The sequence below is a fragment of the Paroedura picta genome, chromosome 5 (assembly GCF_049243985.1).
Source record: "Paroedura picta isolate Pp20150507F chromosome 5, Ppicta_v3.0, whole genome shotgun sequence".
Lineage (NCBI taxonomy): Eukaryota > Metazoa > Chordata > Lepidosauria > Squamata > Gekkonidae > Paroedura > Paroedura picta.
In genome coordinates, this window is record NC_135373.1 from 65,676,117 (window position 1) to 65,695,528 (window position 19,412).

The 19,412-nt window shown below is 41.8% G+C and overlaps 1 protein-coding gene across 7 annotated transcripts in view; it reads left to right on the top strand.

Moving 5' to 3' along the window:
- The window catches only part of GRM8 (glutamate metabotropic receptor 8), a 685,094-nt gene that overhangs the window by 545,348 nt on the left and 120,334 nt on the right, over positions 1 to 19,412 (top strand). For all 7 annotated transcript variants that reach the window (XM_077338334.1, XM_077338332.1, XM_077338336.1 and 4 more), the window contains one exon: positions 4,038 to 4,174. In XM_077338334.1, coding sequence (XP_077194449.1) covers positions 4,038 to 4,174 — 137 coding nt within the window. The remainder of the gene's footprint in view (positions 1 to 4,037; positions 4,175 to 19,412) is intronic.

The window sequence follows — 19,412 nt, forward strand, 5'->3', positions numbered from 1 at the left end:
GTATCTAATTTCTTGAAGTTAGGCAATTCTCCAAAACACACACGAATTCTATTTCTCTAGGGCTGCAGTTCTTTGAGCCCTACAGAAATTTTTGCAAAATGTATATAAAAGCATGTATGAGATTGAAGTGGAAGTCAAAGAGTATCATAAACAATATATAGGGGATTTGTATCAAACACTAAAGGAATCTGGGTTTGTTTGTTTGTTTATTTATTTGAAACTCTTCTATCATACTGTCATAAGAGGTGGAACCAAACACAAAATCTCAGGGAATGCGGTCTTGCATAACTCTAATAGTAAATTTTTTGAATGGTGAAAAAACTGCTGAGTGATGAAAAATTTCCAATTACAGCTTATACTGCTAAATTTTGTTCAGCTGCTATTAAGTTACCTATCAATTTCAGACAATAAGATATTTGTACACAGGGTTATATGGTTTTATGGTCTTTGTTTTATTGTTCATATGTTTTAGCAACTTTTAAATTATTTATCTTGATGTATATCTTATGTATTATACATTTTGTCCTGTGTTCGCTGATACAACATTATGCTATAGTTTGTTTTGGTATAAGTGACCATTAAGCAAAAATTGCTGTTAAATAGTAAATTTTCAGTATTTCAGCCAGAAGCTCTAACAGGTTCCTGTTGGCAGTGGAGGATAGGACCCACAGTAATGGGTTTAAACTATGTGTAGAACAATATTGGTTAGATATTGTGTGTCGGGGGAATCACAGTCAGATTATTTCAGCAGTGAATCGACTGTGAAAAGAACTTTTTAAAAATCTACAAAGTCACTTAGTTATCCAATGGACAAGCAGAAACCCTACTAGAAGAAAGCATTAACTGCCACATGCAATTTCTAGAAACACTTGGTGGGAAAGGCATCACCATGTTAAGGAAACCTGCTATACAGTCTGTCCTCCAAAGCAGTCATTTTCTCCTGAGGAACTAATCTCTGTAGTGTGAAGATATGTTGTAATTTAGGCAGGTATTCTGGAAATTGGAAACCCTAATATGTTTACAGACTTGAGGTAACAGTAAGGTACATCTGTTAAAAACCACTAACAAAATCCATTATCCAGGTGATGAAAGGTAACCATTGTAAATATGTAGCACTTTATACTGCATTTATTTTCTCCTTTCTCTGCTTCCCAGGAATTTAGAGGCTTTAGCTAAACTACCCTTGACTAGCCCAGGAGTTTTATAAGCCAGCATGACAGAACAATCCTGCTCTGACCTGTGGCGCTTAGTTGACTGTGCCCTCCAAGGCATTTGGGCCACTGAAGTCTCCAAGATGTTTTTCTTGAAGTCTTTCTAGCCCATAAGTCCTCCAAAACTCTGGGCCATTTCCCACGGCTTAAAAATAGCACAATGGTTGCTAATTGAAAACGCTACTAATTTGGCATTACCCACGACGTCGTAGACAATCTGCAACACTCCTGAAACCGATCAGCAATAAGCGCTTCGTTTTAGCGCTTTCAGGGGAATCCAGAAAAGTGGATTCACCCTCCGGATAGCGATACACTCCTGCAACCAATCTGCAACACTAGCGCTAAAGACCTGTGCGTTACCATTGTTGCTGGTTCTTCAAAGTCCCTCCCCCTGGCTCTCTTCTCTGAGCTTCCGGCGAAGCGATCGCCATTTTTTTTTCTCGGAGCGAGCGGGGATAAACGCACCGGCGAGCCTCTTTCTGTTTAGAGGCTTCCCTGGCTTCAGTCCTTCACCTTTAGTCACTAAGCACAAACCACTTAAAAGCCCGTTTGCTGAAATAAAGTCCCTTTATTTTTTACACATTAATTCAGCCGAAAATCGAGCCCGTGAGAAGGGGGGGGGGAATTTTTTTTATCACTCGAGGCAGCGTGCAAACGATCATACAATCAAACGACAGCTCACATTAGGCAGCTGGATGGGTCTCTCCGTAGCAACGAATCTACACAGATTCGTTGCTATGGGTCTGTTTTTTTTTTTTTTAAACCTTTCTTAAAGGGAAAGCGGCTGTTTGGGAGCATGCTAACGGCTGCCCATTGGCTGCTTGACGGCCAGGGGCGGGACGAGCTTGGCAATAGCGCTTCCTTTCTAGCGATTTCTGCCGAGACCGGAAGCCTGTGGGAAACGCTAAAAAACGCAACTGATTCCACTACAAAGCCAGGTGTGCAAAACGACGAATTCCACTATTTTAAATGGCGATTTTTAATTCCGCAAACAATTTGCAACAAAGATCCCTGTGCGAAAAGGCCCTCTGTTTCCTGCTAGGTATCTCCTGTCTAGTTGGAGGGAGTGGGGGAGCTTGGTCATCGCCTTGTCTCTCACTAGACCTATTAGCATATCTAAAAGGGTAGTTGAGGTGAGGCTGGAAAGCAATTTATTGGATTTTGCTCCTGCCTGTTCTTTGCCAAGAGACTGAAAAACTTTTTAAAACTCAAGGTTAAGGTTTTGCTCGGCTCAAATGTGCTTCATAGCCAGCCTAGATTTGGACCTGGTTTTGGAAAGGGCATTTGTCCACCGTAGAGCATCTTTGTATACAAAAGGTCCCAGTTTCAATACCTACCATTTCCAGGAGGTGATAGGAAAGAACTCAGCCTGAGACCCTGGAGACCCACTGCTGGTTAGAGTAGACAGCAGGTTCTATTCTGATAGCTTAGTACTAAAGCATGCTCATGTGTTTCTTACATCTGTGTCGAATTCTTTCTATCCTGTGTCTCTTGAAAAATGTTTCTCAAAACATTTGAACATTCCTAATTTACACTGATGATTTTATATGCACTGCCTTTGGCTGATAAGTACACCAATGAGTTGTGCCCCCAAATTCTTTCATGTGCCACTGTTCATTAAATAAGCCATTTACTCCCTTTATGCCATTTCTTTGTGAGAGGGAAGGAAGGAAAGACCTTGCATGAGTCTGATGGCTTCAATAGCATATGTTAAACAAATATGAGTGTGGACATAGTAAATGGTATCTGCCTTTTCTTTTGCATTCTTTCAATTACTAATTATGGCTCTAATGGTGCGCAAGCTCAAAGTGGTAATGTGGCGTGCTTAAGGAACTGCTCAAGGAAAATGTCATTTCCAGTAACCCTCTCTGTATAGTGTTGTCAGTTCTGTTGAAAGGCAGAAAACTCCCTGTGAAAAGCTTCTGAGAGGGCATCCTATGTAGTTCAGAGATGTGATAAATTGTTTTAATTATGGGAGTTGTTGATATTCCCCTGGGATAAAGGAGGTGACATCAGAAGTGCCTGTAGTTTTTGTATGTCTCTTATTTCTCTGTATTAAGTACTAGGTTTCCCCCTAAGGGTTCCTTTATACTGAATCAGACAACTGGTCTATCTAACCCATTATTCTGACTGACAGGATTAATCAGAATCTCATGCAATGGCATTTCCCTGATCTGTTTGAAGATGCTTAGGATTATAACTGGTTGGCATATATTCAAAATGTATTCTCTACCAGTGAGCACTGGCAACTCGCTTTTATCTGAGGGATGGAATAAATGTCTAGTAGAAAAGAGTCCTCTCGATCTACTGACCAACTGTGAAAAATAGTTTTATATAATCCACAAGGAGCACCAGATCATCCACCAATGACAGCCATGGTAACCTTGCTACTTATCTAAAAGGATCTCTTGGAAGTTAGGACTTTCATAGTTTCTTCGTCTCAGTGGCTTGTCAGATAGAAAAGTGACTCTGTCAGTAATGCTTGTGATAGACTGAGACTGCTTCTCTTTTGAGGTTGATAAGAGTCCACTTCAAGATTTCCCCTACACACACCTGGTAATGTTGCCATTCTTTTACATGAATAACGAACAACTGTAGAAGGTTATGTCATTTGAACAGTGGTTTTGCCTAGAATTTATGTAAAGTATTTTTGCCCAAAAGACTGGGGATGTGTGATCGAACTACTGTAGCGATTATGGTTTACTATGAGGCAGAATGGTCTCAGTTTCTTGTGTTCTACCCAACACTGTTGTATTTTACACAATATTCTGGGTTAAAGAATTTACTGAAATTATTGGGTAACATTTTTGTTATGATCTTTTCTAGGGAGTGCTGGAACACCTGTTATTTTCAATGAAAATGGAGATGCACCTGGACGTTATGATATTTTCCAGTATCAAATAGCCAATAAAAGTGCAGAATACAAAATCATTGGCCATTGGACAAACCAGCTTCATCTAAATGTAAGTTGTTCCATAGCTGTTTTTAAAAATTAAAGTTTAGCTCATGTGAGTACAACATCATATGATGCTTTTCTTAGACTCGTAGTTAACTCAATGCTTCCAAATGTCTATGTGTTTCAACACTGAGTGACAATCAGATTTACAAAGGAGCAGTTTACTAGACTCATGTGTACATGTTCACATGACTCAATATGAAGAAGTCTAGGACAGTGGTTTTCAAACTCTGTGCCAGAGCAGCCACCATAACTGATCTGCCATGGTCTTAATTGCCTTAATTCTAGTGTAGGGTGCACTTTGGATTCTCCATTCCTGTTAGCTGATGAAAAGACCCAATAGGCTCTATCTAATTCCTTGTATGAATTCAAACTGCTTCCATAATCCTTTGTGGGTTCTGTGGGCAGATTTTTGGGTGTCCTTCAGCAAATAAGTCAACAGTGAAAATGTTAAGTTAGAAAGTGAGAAGTTTAACCTAGGAAATACAGCAAATGGGTTCTTCCTTAGAAGGAGAAATAGACAAAGTAAAAGAATTAGCAATAGTGAGATTTGCTAATTAAGGCCAGTGATATGTTTCAGTTGGCTATTTCTTCAAGATTAATATATCATATTAAGAGGGTACATATGTTGAAGCCTGGATTCATCACTAAATGTTTTCTGACAGACTGAACAGTTCATGCATTTCTAGCTTGTAGTGTAACAGGCCCATTATAAACAACAACAACAAAGAACAATGTAAGTATTTACAAATGATTGTTCCTCTGAGACTCCTTTGCAGTAATTATCAGTGAGCTACCAACAGCAATGCATATAATAGCTTCCTATTTCCAGCCGCTACAGTGATAAACCACCTTAACTGTTATCTGCTGTTCATGTTCTCTTGCTCCTTGGCAAGATGCCATCCAGCCCTTTTTTGGGTGCAAACAAAAGACATGGTCTTTGGCATGCAAAACAGAACCCATTCCTGCTGATTCCTAAAGTCTTCCTAAACACAAGGAAAAGAATCCCAGTTGAAAAGGAATGAGCACGAAGGACTGATTGGTTTCACCATGTATTTTCAGTGTGAATGCTGAAGAAGTCAAAACCCAAGCTTCAAGCCACTTGTTTTCAGATTTGTGCCATGTGGTTATAATTTAATAAGGAATAACAGTTCTAAGAATGAATTCTTTAATATCTATGTGAATCCCCTTGTATGCTTGCTTTCCATCTTAGCTGTATTTAATGTTTCATCCCAAGTAAGATGGATGAAACTAATAAAAGGGTTGAAGCTCTTCAGATATGTGGTTGGTTTCCCACCTAATCTTTGTGTAGACATGATGCGTTGCCACAATGCTCTGTGAATCAGATTTGTGGAATGCTACTACAATGTGCCTAGATCTGTGTTTTCTTTCCCTGGCCGTGTTGTACAGTAGTGTCTTCTCTGTTTTGTTTATTTGTTATCCTTTCCTGTAATAGGTAATGATGTAACTAATTAACAATGCAATACAAAGCAGAGTTACTATAGTTCAAGTTCATTGATTTCAGTGGGTTTGGGCAGAAGTAATTTGTGCATATGTTTGCCCTCTAAGGCTTATGTTCTAATCTGTGGAAATTTAAATCAGTGGATTGGGGTCACATTGACTGTAAACAGACAGTTCATACAAACTATATTTGAAGTAAAATATTTTTTTAAATATGGAAGGGGGTATAATCCCTCCCCCAAACAAAAGTGTTATCTGGGACTCTGTCAGTAATGGTAGTTCATAATAGTCAAGTATAGCTTAAATCTGGGGATCGGGATTATACTGGCTGTCAATAGATAGTTCATACAAACTATATGGAAGGAAAAAATTATGGGAATTTCATCCCCTTCCCCCAAACAAGATTGTTATCTGAGCATGCACAGCCTAAGCCCCCCCCCCCCCGCCTCGATTTTCCTCAGAAACTACCATCATTGCAAATCATGGTCTCTGAGAAATCATCTAAAATAAGGGGGGATACAGCTCCATTTTTTTTCTAGTTAGATAAGCCCTAACTGTTGTTCTTAAAGAGAAGCTAACTTCTAAAGATTCCAAAGTCACTCTGATACAATTTCCACCCAATAGGTAATATTACTGAGATACTGAGTTGCTGCTGTTTCTCATAGTCTCCCTACACAGCCACAGCTCAGTCTGTTCATAATTCACTGAACAGATGCGTAGTGCCCACAGGTTATTTATTTTGAAATGTAGTACATAATGAATATTTAAGCAAAAAATAGTTGCACTTGGGCCAGTTTAATCTCATTGATGTCGGTGTTATTGAAAACCTGATCTACAATATGTTTAAAGCAAAGAATTTGGATTTTAGCCAATCTTAGTCCAAGTGAACACAATGGGTATAAATTACATGATTTTAATAATGTAGTTCATTGCTACAAAAGGCGTAAATTGTCTTGTTTGAACAAGGCTGTAGATCATACTTCAAGATGGCTATAATTGAAGGTACTGCAGTTGAAAAGATTTAGCCTATAAAATTTGACAATTAAAGAGCTAAGATCAGGTAGTAGCCAAAAAATCTGAACCAATAAATCCCTAATTTAAATTTTACTTCTGTTATGTGATCACTACATGTCCTTTGGTAAGTCCATATGCCTCATCCCCATTCCCAAGTCCCTCAACCTATCTTCATAGGGCTTGGTCCCTTGGCCCCAGATCATCTTCATCGCTCTCCTCTGTACCCTTTCAATTTTATCTACATCCTTCTTGAAGTGAGGCCTCCAGAACTGCACACAGTACTCCAGGTGTGGTCTGACCAGTGCCGTCTACAATGGGACTATGACATCCTGTGATTTTGATGTGATGCCCCTGTTGATACAGCCCAAAATGGCATTCGCCTTTTTTACTGCTGCATCACACTGCCTGCTCATGTTTAGTTTACAATCCACAAGTACCCCAAGGTCTTGTTCACACACAGTGTTACCTAGAAGCGTATCCCCCATCCAGTAGGCATGCTTTTCATTTTTCTGACCCAGATGCAGAACTTTACACTTATCTTTATTAAATTGATTCTTGTTCTCATTTGCCCATTTTTCCATTGTGTTCAGATCTCGTTGAACTCTGTCTCTATCTTCCGGAGTATTTGCCAGTCCTCCCAATTTGATGTCATCTGCAAACTTGATGAGTAGTCCCTCCACCCCCTCATCTAGATCATTAATAAATACTTTAAAAAGTACTGGGCCGAGCACCGAGCCCTGAGGTACCCCGCTACTCACCTGTCTCCAGTCTGATGAAACACCATTGACAACAACTCTTTGAGTGCGGTTCTCTAACCCAGTGGTCCCCAACCTGCGGTCCGCGACCCGGTGCCGGGCCGCGAAGGCCAGGGCGCTGGGCCGCGGTTCCCTCTCCCCGCCCCCCCCCCCCGCAGTAAAAAACTTCCCAGGCCGCAAGCCTGCAGCCCGGGAAGCTTCTTACTGCGGGAGGGGGGGAGAGGGAATCAGGGCCACATGTGCACTGTGCTTCCGAAATCGCGCATGCGCGGCACTTTGAGGAGTTTGGGCAGCCGTTCTGAAACGTCTTTAATTTTCGCCCCTGGCAAGCAACACACCTCTCGGGTTAGGGGGTTGGGCCCAGCCACATGGCGATCCATTCCTCTTACCAGTACTCTCCTTTTTTTTTTCTTCTCAACTCCATTTCCTTCTATCCCCGTGGCCTCTTCACTTTGTCTTAGACTTTGTTTTGGGACCTCTTCCCTTGTTGACCCTTGCACCTCCTCTGCAAGGCCCTGAAATCTATTCTGGAGCTCCAAAGGCCCTGAGAACCATCATGCTCTACGCCGTTGAGTCTTTTTCATGTTCAGTCTGGCAGGGCTCTGTGTGTGTGTCTCTCTGTCTCTGGCGCGTCTGAGAAGAATGTGGCTAGTGTCTGGGTAGGGAGGGTGGGAGCTGTAGGGATAGGGCCAATCAGAGTGCAGCCAGCAACGCTGGCTGACTGGCCCTATTCCAGGCTTTGTATCCGTGATTAAGACCCTGTTTTTACAGATACACATACAAAACTATTTTGTGTACCTTTTTATTTGTATTGGTTTCACTGCAGGTGGTCCCTGTATGTGCTCACTTACAGGTGTGATCCTGCTACCCTCTAAAGATGTAGGATCCCAATTACTGGAACGGACTTTTAAAGGAAGTGAATTAGATTTTTTTTCAGTATTATTATATAAAAGGGCAATCTTCGAATCCAGTAGCCCCTTAAAAACCAACAAAATTTCCAGGATATAAGGTTTCTCGTGTCAAACCTTGATAATCTTGTTGGCTATTAATGGGCTACTGAACTCTAATCTTGCATTTCTACTGCAGTCCAACATGGCCACCTACCTGAAACTATGCCATGAGATAGCATTTCTCAACTTTTTTACTATCAAAAACCCCCGTGAAATATTCAGGCTTCGAGAATCCCCAGAAGTGGCATGGCCATGCAGAATATGGTTGGGAAGCATAACTGTGTGCATGCCCACCTGGGGCATCTCTCCTTCCTATCCCCACCAGGCCTATCATTGGCCATTTGGTGAGAGGGTGGCAGATCGACCTGACTATATATGAGCATATCACCCAATAAATGTTTAAGACTTTTAAAAATATATAAAATTAATTTACTCCCACCCATTCTGAAAACCCCTCCAGGGCTGTCAAGAAACCCCAGGGTATCACAAAACCATGGTTGAGAAAGCCTGCCATGAGAGGTAGTCTTAATTTAAATGTGTGAAAACCAGTGAAGGATATTCAGTATCCCCCCCCCCCTTTGGAATTCTAGAGCAAAAATCCATGCTCAGCTTGTTTGTAGTGCAGAACTGTGAAGTGACCTTGACATATTGTATTCATAAATAAAATATAAAATTTTTATAGTTTTCCTGAATGCTTAATATCCCTGACCCTCTGGCATATTCTCAGGCATATAACAACTTGTATCTGAACTAGACCACTTTATACTTGGGGGAGGGGGGGTCTTCACAAAATGGCATGTAAAAAAACCCTGAAAAACCATAAACCAGAAATAAAAGGCCTTCATCTTGCTTTCTTGTTGACAAGCTTTTTATCAGTGCAGGATTTTGTTTTGTTTTTTAAATGGAGGAATATTCACTCCTACCTGATATCTGAAGTGGAACTACCCAAATACAAATTTGTAATTCAGTGAGTATTACACCAGGCATTTATAAAATACAGATTTCTTCACAGCTAATATTTATTGGTCAAATTATAATCCATGAGCAGATTATCCAAACTATGTTTACAGAACTGCCTTTAAAACCCAACCAGTATAATGATTCTTGGCTTAACAAAGCAGAGAATTTATTCCCTCCCCACCATTAATTCCTTTAATTCCTTTGCTTTCAGCCAGATCAATTACAACTCAAGGAAAGGATTCAAGATATAAAGACTAATAATGATTCTGCAGTTACTAACACACCAAAAATCTTTTTTTGATTTTGTATTCTCATCTGACGATATTACCATAAGAAAGTTTTAAGCCGGCCAATTTAAAATACAGTAAAGAAGGCATTTGTCAACCCTCTGTTTTCCAATACTATATCTGTATTTCAGGAAGAACACTGTGTTAAATAATAGTTTTGTATTTGTATCATAGAGGAGGTGGAAGAACTGCTGGTTTGTAAATTAATGTATGCTGCTTTTAAGGATATATTTCTTGAGCTACTCTTAAAATACACTAGGTTGATATATAAGAGTAAAATGGCTGGTATGTTTAGAACAAAAGGGAATGACTTAGTTTGAAAAGTGCATTTAAAATGTATCCTAATTACACTCTGTCACTCCTGGTGTAGTTACTGGGGAGAGGCTGGTGTGGCTCAGTGACAGAGTGCTTGCCATGCACCTAGAAGGTCCCAGGTTCAGTCCCTCACTGGCTAGCCTAGAGAGCTGTTGCTGTCCGAGTAGACAGTACTGACCTCTGCAGACCAATGGTCTTCACTTAGCATAAGGCTGTTTCATATGTATATTTATTTTCATTATTGTAATCTAGCCAAAGCTAGATAAGTGATATCAAAACAAGATCTGAACACAATGGAAAAATGGGCAAATGAGAACAAGATGCAATTTAATAAAGTTAAGTGTAAAGTTCTGCATCTGGGTCAGAAAAATGAAAGCATGCCTACTGGATGGGGGATACGCTTCTAGGTAACACTGTGTGTGAACGAGACCTTGGGGTACTTGTGGATTGTAAGCTAAATGTGAGAAGGCAGTGTGATGCAGCAGTAAAAAAGGCAAATGCTATTTTGGGCTGTATCAACAGGGGCATCACATCAAAATCACAGGATGTCATAGTCCCATTGTATATGGCACTGGTCAGACCACACCTGGAGTACTGTGTGCAGTTCTGGAGGCCTCACTTCATGAAGGATGTAGATAAAATTGAAAGGGTACAGAGGAGAGCGATGAAGATGATCTGGGGCCAAGGGATCAAGCCCTATGAAGATAGGTTGAGGGACTTGGGAATGTTCAGCCTGGAGAAAAGGAGGTTGAGAGGGGACATGATAGCCCTCTTTAAGTATTTGAAAGGTTGTCACTTGAAGGAGGACAGAATGCTGTTTCCGTTGGCTGCAGAGGAAAGGATGCGCAGTAATGGGTTTAAACTACAACGATATAGGCTAGATATCAGGAAAAAAAATTTCACAGTCAGAGTAGTTCAGCAGTGGAATAGGCTGCCTAAGGAGGTAGTGAGCTCCCCCTCACTGGCAGTCTTCAAGCAAAGGTTGGATACACACTTTTCTTGGATGCTTTAGGATGCTTTGGGCTGATCCTGCGTTGAGCAGGAAGTTGGACTAGATGGCCTGTATGGCCCCTTCCAACTCTATGATTCTATGATTCTATGAAAATGCAGTGAATTAAATTTCCAATAAACCAAAGGATCTTGTTCCTAAGACAAGCAATGCACTCACTGAAAATGAAGCTTCCTTAGCATGGACAGGTTTATAGTCATATTCTTAATTTTAGTTTCCCGAGTTCGAACTCCCCTCTGGCTGGTCACTCTCTTCTGTTTTTGGCAGTAATGGCTGGGAATTATTTTGGAAATGGACATTACCATTTTATATGGTGGTGTAATTTACAGAGGAGGAGTTTATTTATAGACTAACGTAAGTTTGGCCATGACAGCTGGGCTGCCATCAACTTTATTTTATTTATGTATTTATGTATTTATTTTTATTTGGATTTGTATACCACCACTTCCAAAGAGACTCGTGGTTTCTCTGGTTTCTCTTTCGCATAAATCTTTCAAAGAGACTCGTGGCAGTTCACAGTAAAACTGTAAAAACAATACAACCCCTAAAAATTTACATACATTAAAATATAGTAAAACAGTAGAGTTCTAACACCCTACCCCCTTGCCAGCTTGTGGTCAAGGAGCTCTTTCGTTAGGAGCGAAGGTCCTGCTCTCACCAACACTAGAGGATCCTCGGTAGCTCATTCCACCAGGTTGGGGCTAGGGCCGAAAATGCCCTAGTCGAGCCCAGCCGAATGTCCCAGGGGCCGGGACAACCATCAGATTCATACCCGCAGAACAAAGTGCCCAGCTAGGGGCATAATCAGATAAGTGGTTCTGCAGATAAATAGCGCCCATGTGTAGTTTATTGGTCAAAACCAATACCTTAAACTTGATCCAGAAACAGACTTGTAACAATGGAGATCTTGCAACAAATCGGTCTTCCAAGGTGTTCTAGTGAGGTCCCTCTCAGCTGCATTTTGTACCAGCTGTAATTTCCAGATCAAAGCTAAGTGTAGGCCCGTGTAGTTACAGAAGTCTAATATAGAAGTGACCACTGCATGGCTCACTGTGGCCAGATGTTCAGACGAAGATCAATCCAAAGCTCCTGGCAATTTGTGCAAGTGTTAATTGTAACCCATCCAGGTATGGGAGGCGCACTTCCTGATCCCACCCTCATCTTCCCAGCCACAAGACCTCCTTCTTGGAGGGACTGAGTTTCAGGTGGCTCTGCCTGAGCCATCCAGCCAGCCCATAACAGCAGACTAGCTGGGCTAGAGGGCACATGTAGATGTTGAACAATGTAGGGGGGAGAATTGCCCCCTGTGGCACTCCACAAGAGCACCCCAGAGGGTCCAACAGCTCATCCCCCACAGCAACTCTCTGTAACCAGGTCTGGAGAAAAGAGACCAGCCACTGCAGCGCAGTCCCCCTATTCCTTGTTCTGGTGAGGTGGTGGGCCAACAACTTGTGGTCAAACACATCAAATGTGGCTGACAGATCTAAAAGTACAAGGATGGCCAATATGCCCCGATCCAGATGGCATTGAATATCATCCATTGGGGTGACCAGCACTGGCCACTTTTTGGGATTTCCCTGTGGCCAGGATGGAAGCCCGACTGGTATGAGTCTGTGGCTGAAGTTTCCTCCAAGAATGCTAGGAGCTTGTCTCACATGGCCTGCTCCCCCACCTTACCCAAAAATGCAATATGTGAAACTGGTCAGTAATTGGTGGGGTCCCACGGATCCAGTGATGGCTTTTTCAGGAGAGAGTGAACTACTGCCTCCTTAAACCCAATGGGGAACTCACCTGATGTAAGGGAGAGGTTCACAATCTTCCTCAAGGTGCCTCCTATCTGCAGGTTACCCGATTAACCAGCCAGGATGGGCAGGGATCTAAGGGGCAAGTGGTCGCCCTCACTGAACCTAGCAACTTGTCCACTTCGGTTATCAAGAGCCATCAAACACTAGCCCTCTCAATGGCCATGGAGCTTCCAGTTTGCTAACATATTCCCCTTAAAATCCAGAAGCATTGCACCCTTTTAGTCCCTTTGACCTAGAAAGGTAGACTTAGTTGTAACTCTGTTTAAGATTCTGATCCCCCAAATCCATTGTCTGCTCCTCATTTATAGTAGGATATCTCTAAAGATGAAGCTTAGATAGTAACTGAATAAATAGCTTATATTGATAATTAACAATTGATAAACAAATGTTTGTTGTTAACCAGCTAACACAATAGTGCATTATACAAACATTTTTAAATAGCTTACCATCCCCCTCACACCCACTTGAAATTCCTCATATGTTCAATCAGGAACCTCCAAATTTGACACAAGCGTTTACTTTAGATAAAATTCAGCAGCTCTCCTATTTGTGCCCGCTCTTATCAAATTTGACCAGGGTATAGATGGTTGTTTACCAGCTTCAGACTTTCAACAGGACATCCAGTAGTGGTACTGTTACCCAAAATAGATCTAAAGTTTTATTTTGTTTGGAGGAATTATACTAGTGACAGTGGGTAAATTTAATATCTTTTCCATCAACTATACTAGGGTCCATGTCTTCAAGAAGCTCATACAGACATCAAACTGAAAATGAATGAAAATTGTCTTTATTTAAAAAAAACCTTTTAAAAGGACAACTAACACACACTTTTAATGTATTTTAAAACTAGACATACAACTGGGGAAAAAACAGAGTTAAAGATAGACAGAGGATAGATTTGATGGGCATATTTACCTATATGTCATGGAGGATATCCATGGGAAGGAGCAGCATAAGGTGACCTTGGATGCATGCAGAGATGTCCCAGAAGACAGACAGACAGGCATGCACGCACACACGCGCACACACACACATCTGGTTTAAATAGCCATGTTTGCCTTTGAGGCAAGAACACCAAATGAATGTGTTTTGATGAGGGGTGTAAACATAGAATTAGGAATATGTTTGTGTATCTGGAGAGGATTGGAATCAGATGTGTTCCATAGCATAGCTGGATTTCCAGTCTGCATTCCATTCAGGAAGGCAGAGATACTCCCTAAAGAGTTATTATTTCAAAGCCCTTTTCTAACTTCCCTTGATATTTCCTGCATGATACTTTATCTGAGAAGTATTTCTAAATTTGATTTGACCTTTCTCTTTTTGTTGTTAACCACAGTTAACAGTCAGCTTGGCAGCTTCTTCTAAAATCGCAGACTAGTAGTTTATTCCTCCTTAGATGCAGCCCTCAGAGTGTATAGCAACTTCTGAGCATAGATGGACTTATCTTTCTGAAAAAGTTCTCAGGGAGAGGGGAAGTAACCCCCTCAAACCCCGTCTGCAATATCAAGAGAGATGACAATGAGTCTTTGCTTGCTGTTATCATTGCTGCTGGCCAAATTCAAGCTGAGGGGTAGCTTGGCTTGGCTTGCTCCACAGCCATTATAAGATCCCAGTCCACACACGCTTACAAAGAGGCATGAGAGACGGTCTGTTTTTTCTCTCAAGAAATTCTTGAGCTATATGGCCAAGACAAATTTGGATCACATCCAGTGTCATGAATGAACTCATTTTAGGAATCTTAAAATTCTTCACTTTTGTTTTATCTTAGCCATTCTTGACACATTTTAACCTTTGTTTCCAAGCAGCACCACATAAACCATTTCATGACTTAATATAGAAGGTTAACATCTCAGCCTATATCAACAATTATGTTGATTTTCATAATGAGTACAAAGCACATGAACAGCAATCTCAGTATGTTTTTGTTTTTCATTTTTAAAATCATGTTTTATTCATTTAGCTACAGTACTTTGCACACCAGTCACATGTATTACTTCACGATAAATGTGTGGATGTAGCAAATTTAAGTTCTCAGCCATATAATTTCCGCAGGAGAAAAGCTGTTAAAAACAAGCTTGCAGTCCTCGGCATTTATAAATTAGGAAATCTACTTCCTTTTGTGATTAATAATGAATCTCCTTTTAGAACTGGGTCACTTACAGTGAATTTTGTGCATGTGTGCTACCCAGAAACACCTCCTGACAAGCTTCCTCAGCAGCAGGGCCTGGAATATGCCTTGTCTGAGCCAGAAATAAAATATGAGAAGTCAACTGTACTTCAGAGTAAATTCCAGATATTGAATGTTGCTTTGGAAATGCTGCTACCCATTCTTGAAGGATATAAATTCCAATGGAAAGAATATCCTTTAGGCTAAGATAGCCTAAGAATTTATATATATCCTGTTTCAGGTGGCCATTTAGCTTTCTTGTATCTTTTGCCCCTCTTCAGGTTCCCCTCTTATTCTCCCACTCAACCCACATATACTGCTCAGGAAAGAAGATAGAAAAGTAAATTGCTTGGTTTCACTGGGCTCCTTGTGCTATTTTTTTTTAAAGAAAAAAGATTGCTACTTTAAAATCTTTCTTTTTTTCCCAGTTACAAACACAAATAATAACTTTAGGGCCCTAATTTTGATTAATGAAACTGATCAAAAGTTAAAATTGCATGGGAAATGTCCTGTGTGATCTTTATTCTGGCCCTGAGAAAGATTGAGATTTTGGTCATGGCAACAACTTAGACAATCGCTTGCTAAAAGCAAAGTTGATCTTTGGTAGGCCGGCTAAGAATTTCAATGTAAACAGGATCACCTTGTTTGAAATGCCTCATATTCCATGCAAGGCAAATCCTCTACTGTATCAACTTGTTATCCCATGACAAATATTGAAGGTATATGGGAATATCTGAATAAATAATCTAATTTTTAAAAATTTTATATTGTGTCTCTTAAAGTAAAAGGCAACAGCAAATAAATGGTACGGGACAACTGTGAAAAAGCAATTTAATAATCCAAGAGAACAATGTAATTGTGTACATTACATATATCAAGATTTTCTTGAATACATCTAGTGACTCCGCTCAGATTGTAGTTTTATCTTGTCTCATTGCAAAATGGAAGAGCCAATATGGTCTGAAGACTAAGGCTGTGGTCCCCAACCCCTGGTCCGGGGACCGGTACCAGTCTGTGGATCAGTTGGTACCGATCCGCGGCTTCTCCTCGTCCTCCTAGGGGGCTGCCTCGGGGGCTGCTGCCTCGGGGGCTGCCCTGCCACTCTGCCGCCAGCTCACCTTTGGCGCTCTCTGGTGGCCACCATGGCTGGGGTTCCCGCTTGGCGTGGCACTGCACAGCTGCTTCTAGCAGCACCCCCCAGTGATGGGAAGTCAGGGGCACTGGCGGGAAAGCAAGTGGAGCAGGGGCTCAGGTGGCGGTGATGTCCCTTGGCAAAAGACTACCCCCCCCGGGCCTCAGTAAAATTGTCAAGCATTGACCAGTCCCCGGTGATAAAAAGGTTGGGGACCAGTGGACTAACGCATGTTACCCTGAGCCTCGGATATCTGCACTTGTTTCCTAAAGAAGCAAAACAAAACAAAACAAAATCCAGCGATTTCATATTTAGAATGAGAAATTTGTTATGCATAAAAGTGTATCATAATGAATTAAATGGGTCTATTTTGGCCAGTGCAATGTCATCCACCTGAGATGCCAGAGAGCGACCCCAATGCAAGTCATAGGCTTCATCAAAATATGCCACAATGTTTTCACTTCCCACCTGGAACAGGACAAAGCAGCCTTGCAACCAAGACCTTGTAATCATGGATCTGGATCTGGCAACACCACCAGAATCATATAGTACTGCACCATTCCCATTATTGATACTCTCTCCTGACAGAAGGTGCAATTAAAACAGATAATATAGGCACAGAATGAATACTTGAGGGAATTCATTACTTCCTGTATTTGTGACCTTACATATTTGATAAACTGACTCTGGCTTATCAACCCTGTGCAAGTTCTGAAATGCTGAATGGGAATTTCAAACATTTGAATAGAAATAAAATTGTGAATTCAAGCATGTAGACACTCATTAGTCACATTCAGCTAATGAAGGACTGCAGGAGGAGACTGTAGAAACTGTCATGTATGTAACCTTTATTTTGAAAGCCTCTAAGTCTAGCAATGATTTGCACTAGAGAAGCGGAGAGGGAACAATGCCAATGGTTTTGGTTTGTATCTTTGGACTCTTGGCTACATTAACATTCTTGTTTGTTCTTCTAGAACCTAGGAGTTTGGACCTCTTGTGCTGCCTGCGTAAAGTAACAACTTCACATAAAAGAACAGTCCATTCTATGTATTAAAGCTGGATTGATTGATAGATAGATAGATAGATAGATAGATAGATTGATTGATTGATTGATTGATTGATTGATTGATTTTTATACCGTTGCTCTTCCAGTGGTCTCATGGTGGTTTACACAAGATAAAACAGTAAAGATACAATAAAACCCCATAAAACACCCCCTACAATAACAAAAAATTAGACAGATATATGGTGACCTATACTCATCCTTACTAGTATTCAGCTTCTCTCACCCACCCACCCCCGCGTTCAGCCAGAGGGTCAAGCCTTCTTCCACTGGGAACGAGGGGCCAGATCTAAATGGCATAGAGGGGGGATCCTTTGATGGAAACACATGGACTCCACCCTGGCCTCAACCATACACCTGGAAGAAGAGCTCTGTCTTGCAGGCCCTGAAAAAAGTTAACAGCTTGGCAGGGCCCTCAGCTCATCCAGGAGCTCATTCCACCAGATTCGGGCCAGGACCAAAAAGGCCAGGATCTTGGAGGGTTTGAATTTCAGATGACTCTGCCTGAGCCATCTAGCCACTGCTTCCAAACATATGGTGAATGTATCCAGGTGGAGTCCAGTCATCTATCCATTAGGAGGTAGAGCTGAGTGTCATCTGCATATTGGTGACAACCCAGCCCATAGCCCTGGACCAGCTGGGCTAGAGGGTGCATATAGATGTTAAAAATCCTGGTCCTGGAGAGGCGGTGGGCCAGTAACTCGTGGTCAACCACATAAAATGTGGCCAACAGGTCTAAGAGCACGAGAATGGCCGAATCATCCTGATCCAGCTGGCGCTGGATATCGTCCGTCAAGGCGACCAGTACAGTCTCCACCCCATGGCCAGGACGGAAGCCTGACTGGTATGGGTCAGTGGCTGAAATTTCCTCCAAGAATGCCAGGAGCTGGTCTGCCATTGCCCACTCCACTGCCTTGCCCAGAAATGCAAGATGTGAGACTGGGCACTAGTTGGCGGGGTCCCGTGGGTACAGTAATGGTATTTTCAGTAAAGGGTATACCTCAGCAACAATGGTAATGCACAGTGTTTCGCTAGTGTTGCAGATTGGTTGCAAGAGTGTAGCACTTTCCAGAGGGTGAATCCACTTTTTGGGATTTCCCTGGAAGCGCTACAATGAAGCGCTTCTAGCGGGACTGTTTCAGGAGTGTGGCAGATTGCGTACGACATTGTGCATAACTGCATTTTAGTAGCAATTACAATTTGCCACACTCCTGCTACAATGAATCTGTGCGGAATGGGTCTGGGTATATGATGTACAGTGCTTTGAGTTCCTTGGAGGAAGGAAAGATTTACAAGGAAAGATTTACTAGTAACAATAGTTACTAGACAGACACTTACAAACACATAAAATGGCAGAACAGCAGATTTCAGCACAGTCCCTCCCCCTGGCTCTCTCCTCTGATCTTCCGGCGAAGCGATCGCCATTTTTTTTTTCTCGGAGCGAGCGGAGAGCAACGAACCGGCGAGCCTTCATTCACCCAGCGAGGCTTCCCCGGCTGCAGTCCTTCCACAGAGCTATTTTAAGTCACCAAGCACCACACAGCCCCGTTTGCTGGTTCCCTTTATTTTTGGCCGAAAATCATGCCCGTGCATGGGGGGGGGGTTCACTCGGGAGGAGCGTGGCAACGATGAAACGGCAGCTCACACGCCACCTGCCAGCTAGATGGGTCTCTCTGTTGCAACAAATCAACGCAGACTCGTTGCAAAGTGCGTGTGTGTTTTTTTTAAAAACCTGCCTTAAAGGGAAAGGGGCTTTTCGTGAGCATGATAATGGCCGCCCCTTGGCTGCTCATTTGACTGATGGCCAGGGATGGGAAAAAGCTCGGCAGATATCTCTTCCTGGATAGCTATTTTTGCCGAGACTGGAAACCTGTGGGAAACGATTGAAACGCAACTGGATTCCACTACAAAGGCAGGTATGCATAACAACGAATTCCATTATTTTAAATTGCGTTTTTTCTTTCCGTGATCAATTTGCCACATTGATCCTGATGCGGAATGGGCCCCAGTTATCCCTTATGCAGTTTCCCCTCACAACAATCCTGTCGATTGGTCAGGCTGAGAGTTTGTGACTTGCCCATGGTAAATCTGTATGCTTCTCACCAGAAAGAGGATTTGAACCTGGAACCTACCTATATTCAGAAGTGAGGAGTATATACCTATATAGGTTTTGATCCTGAGTTCAGTGTGTACAGCACTTTGACATTTTGTCTAAGGAAGGAAATGTTTCATCAGCACAGAGGAAAAGTGGAAACGCCCATAGAACTCTTTGCATTTCAAACACTTAATCTTCTAATTAGGTGCATTAAGTGCACTTGCGCATTGGC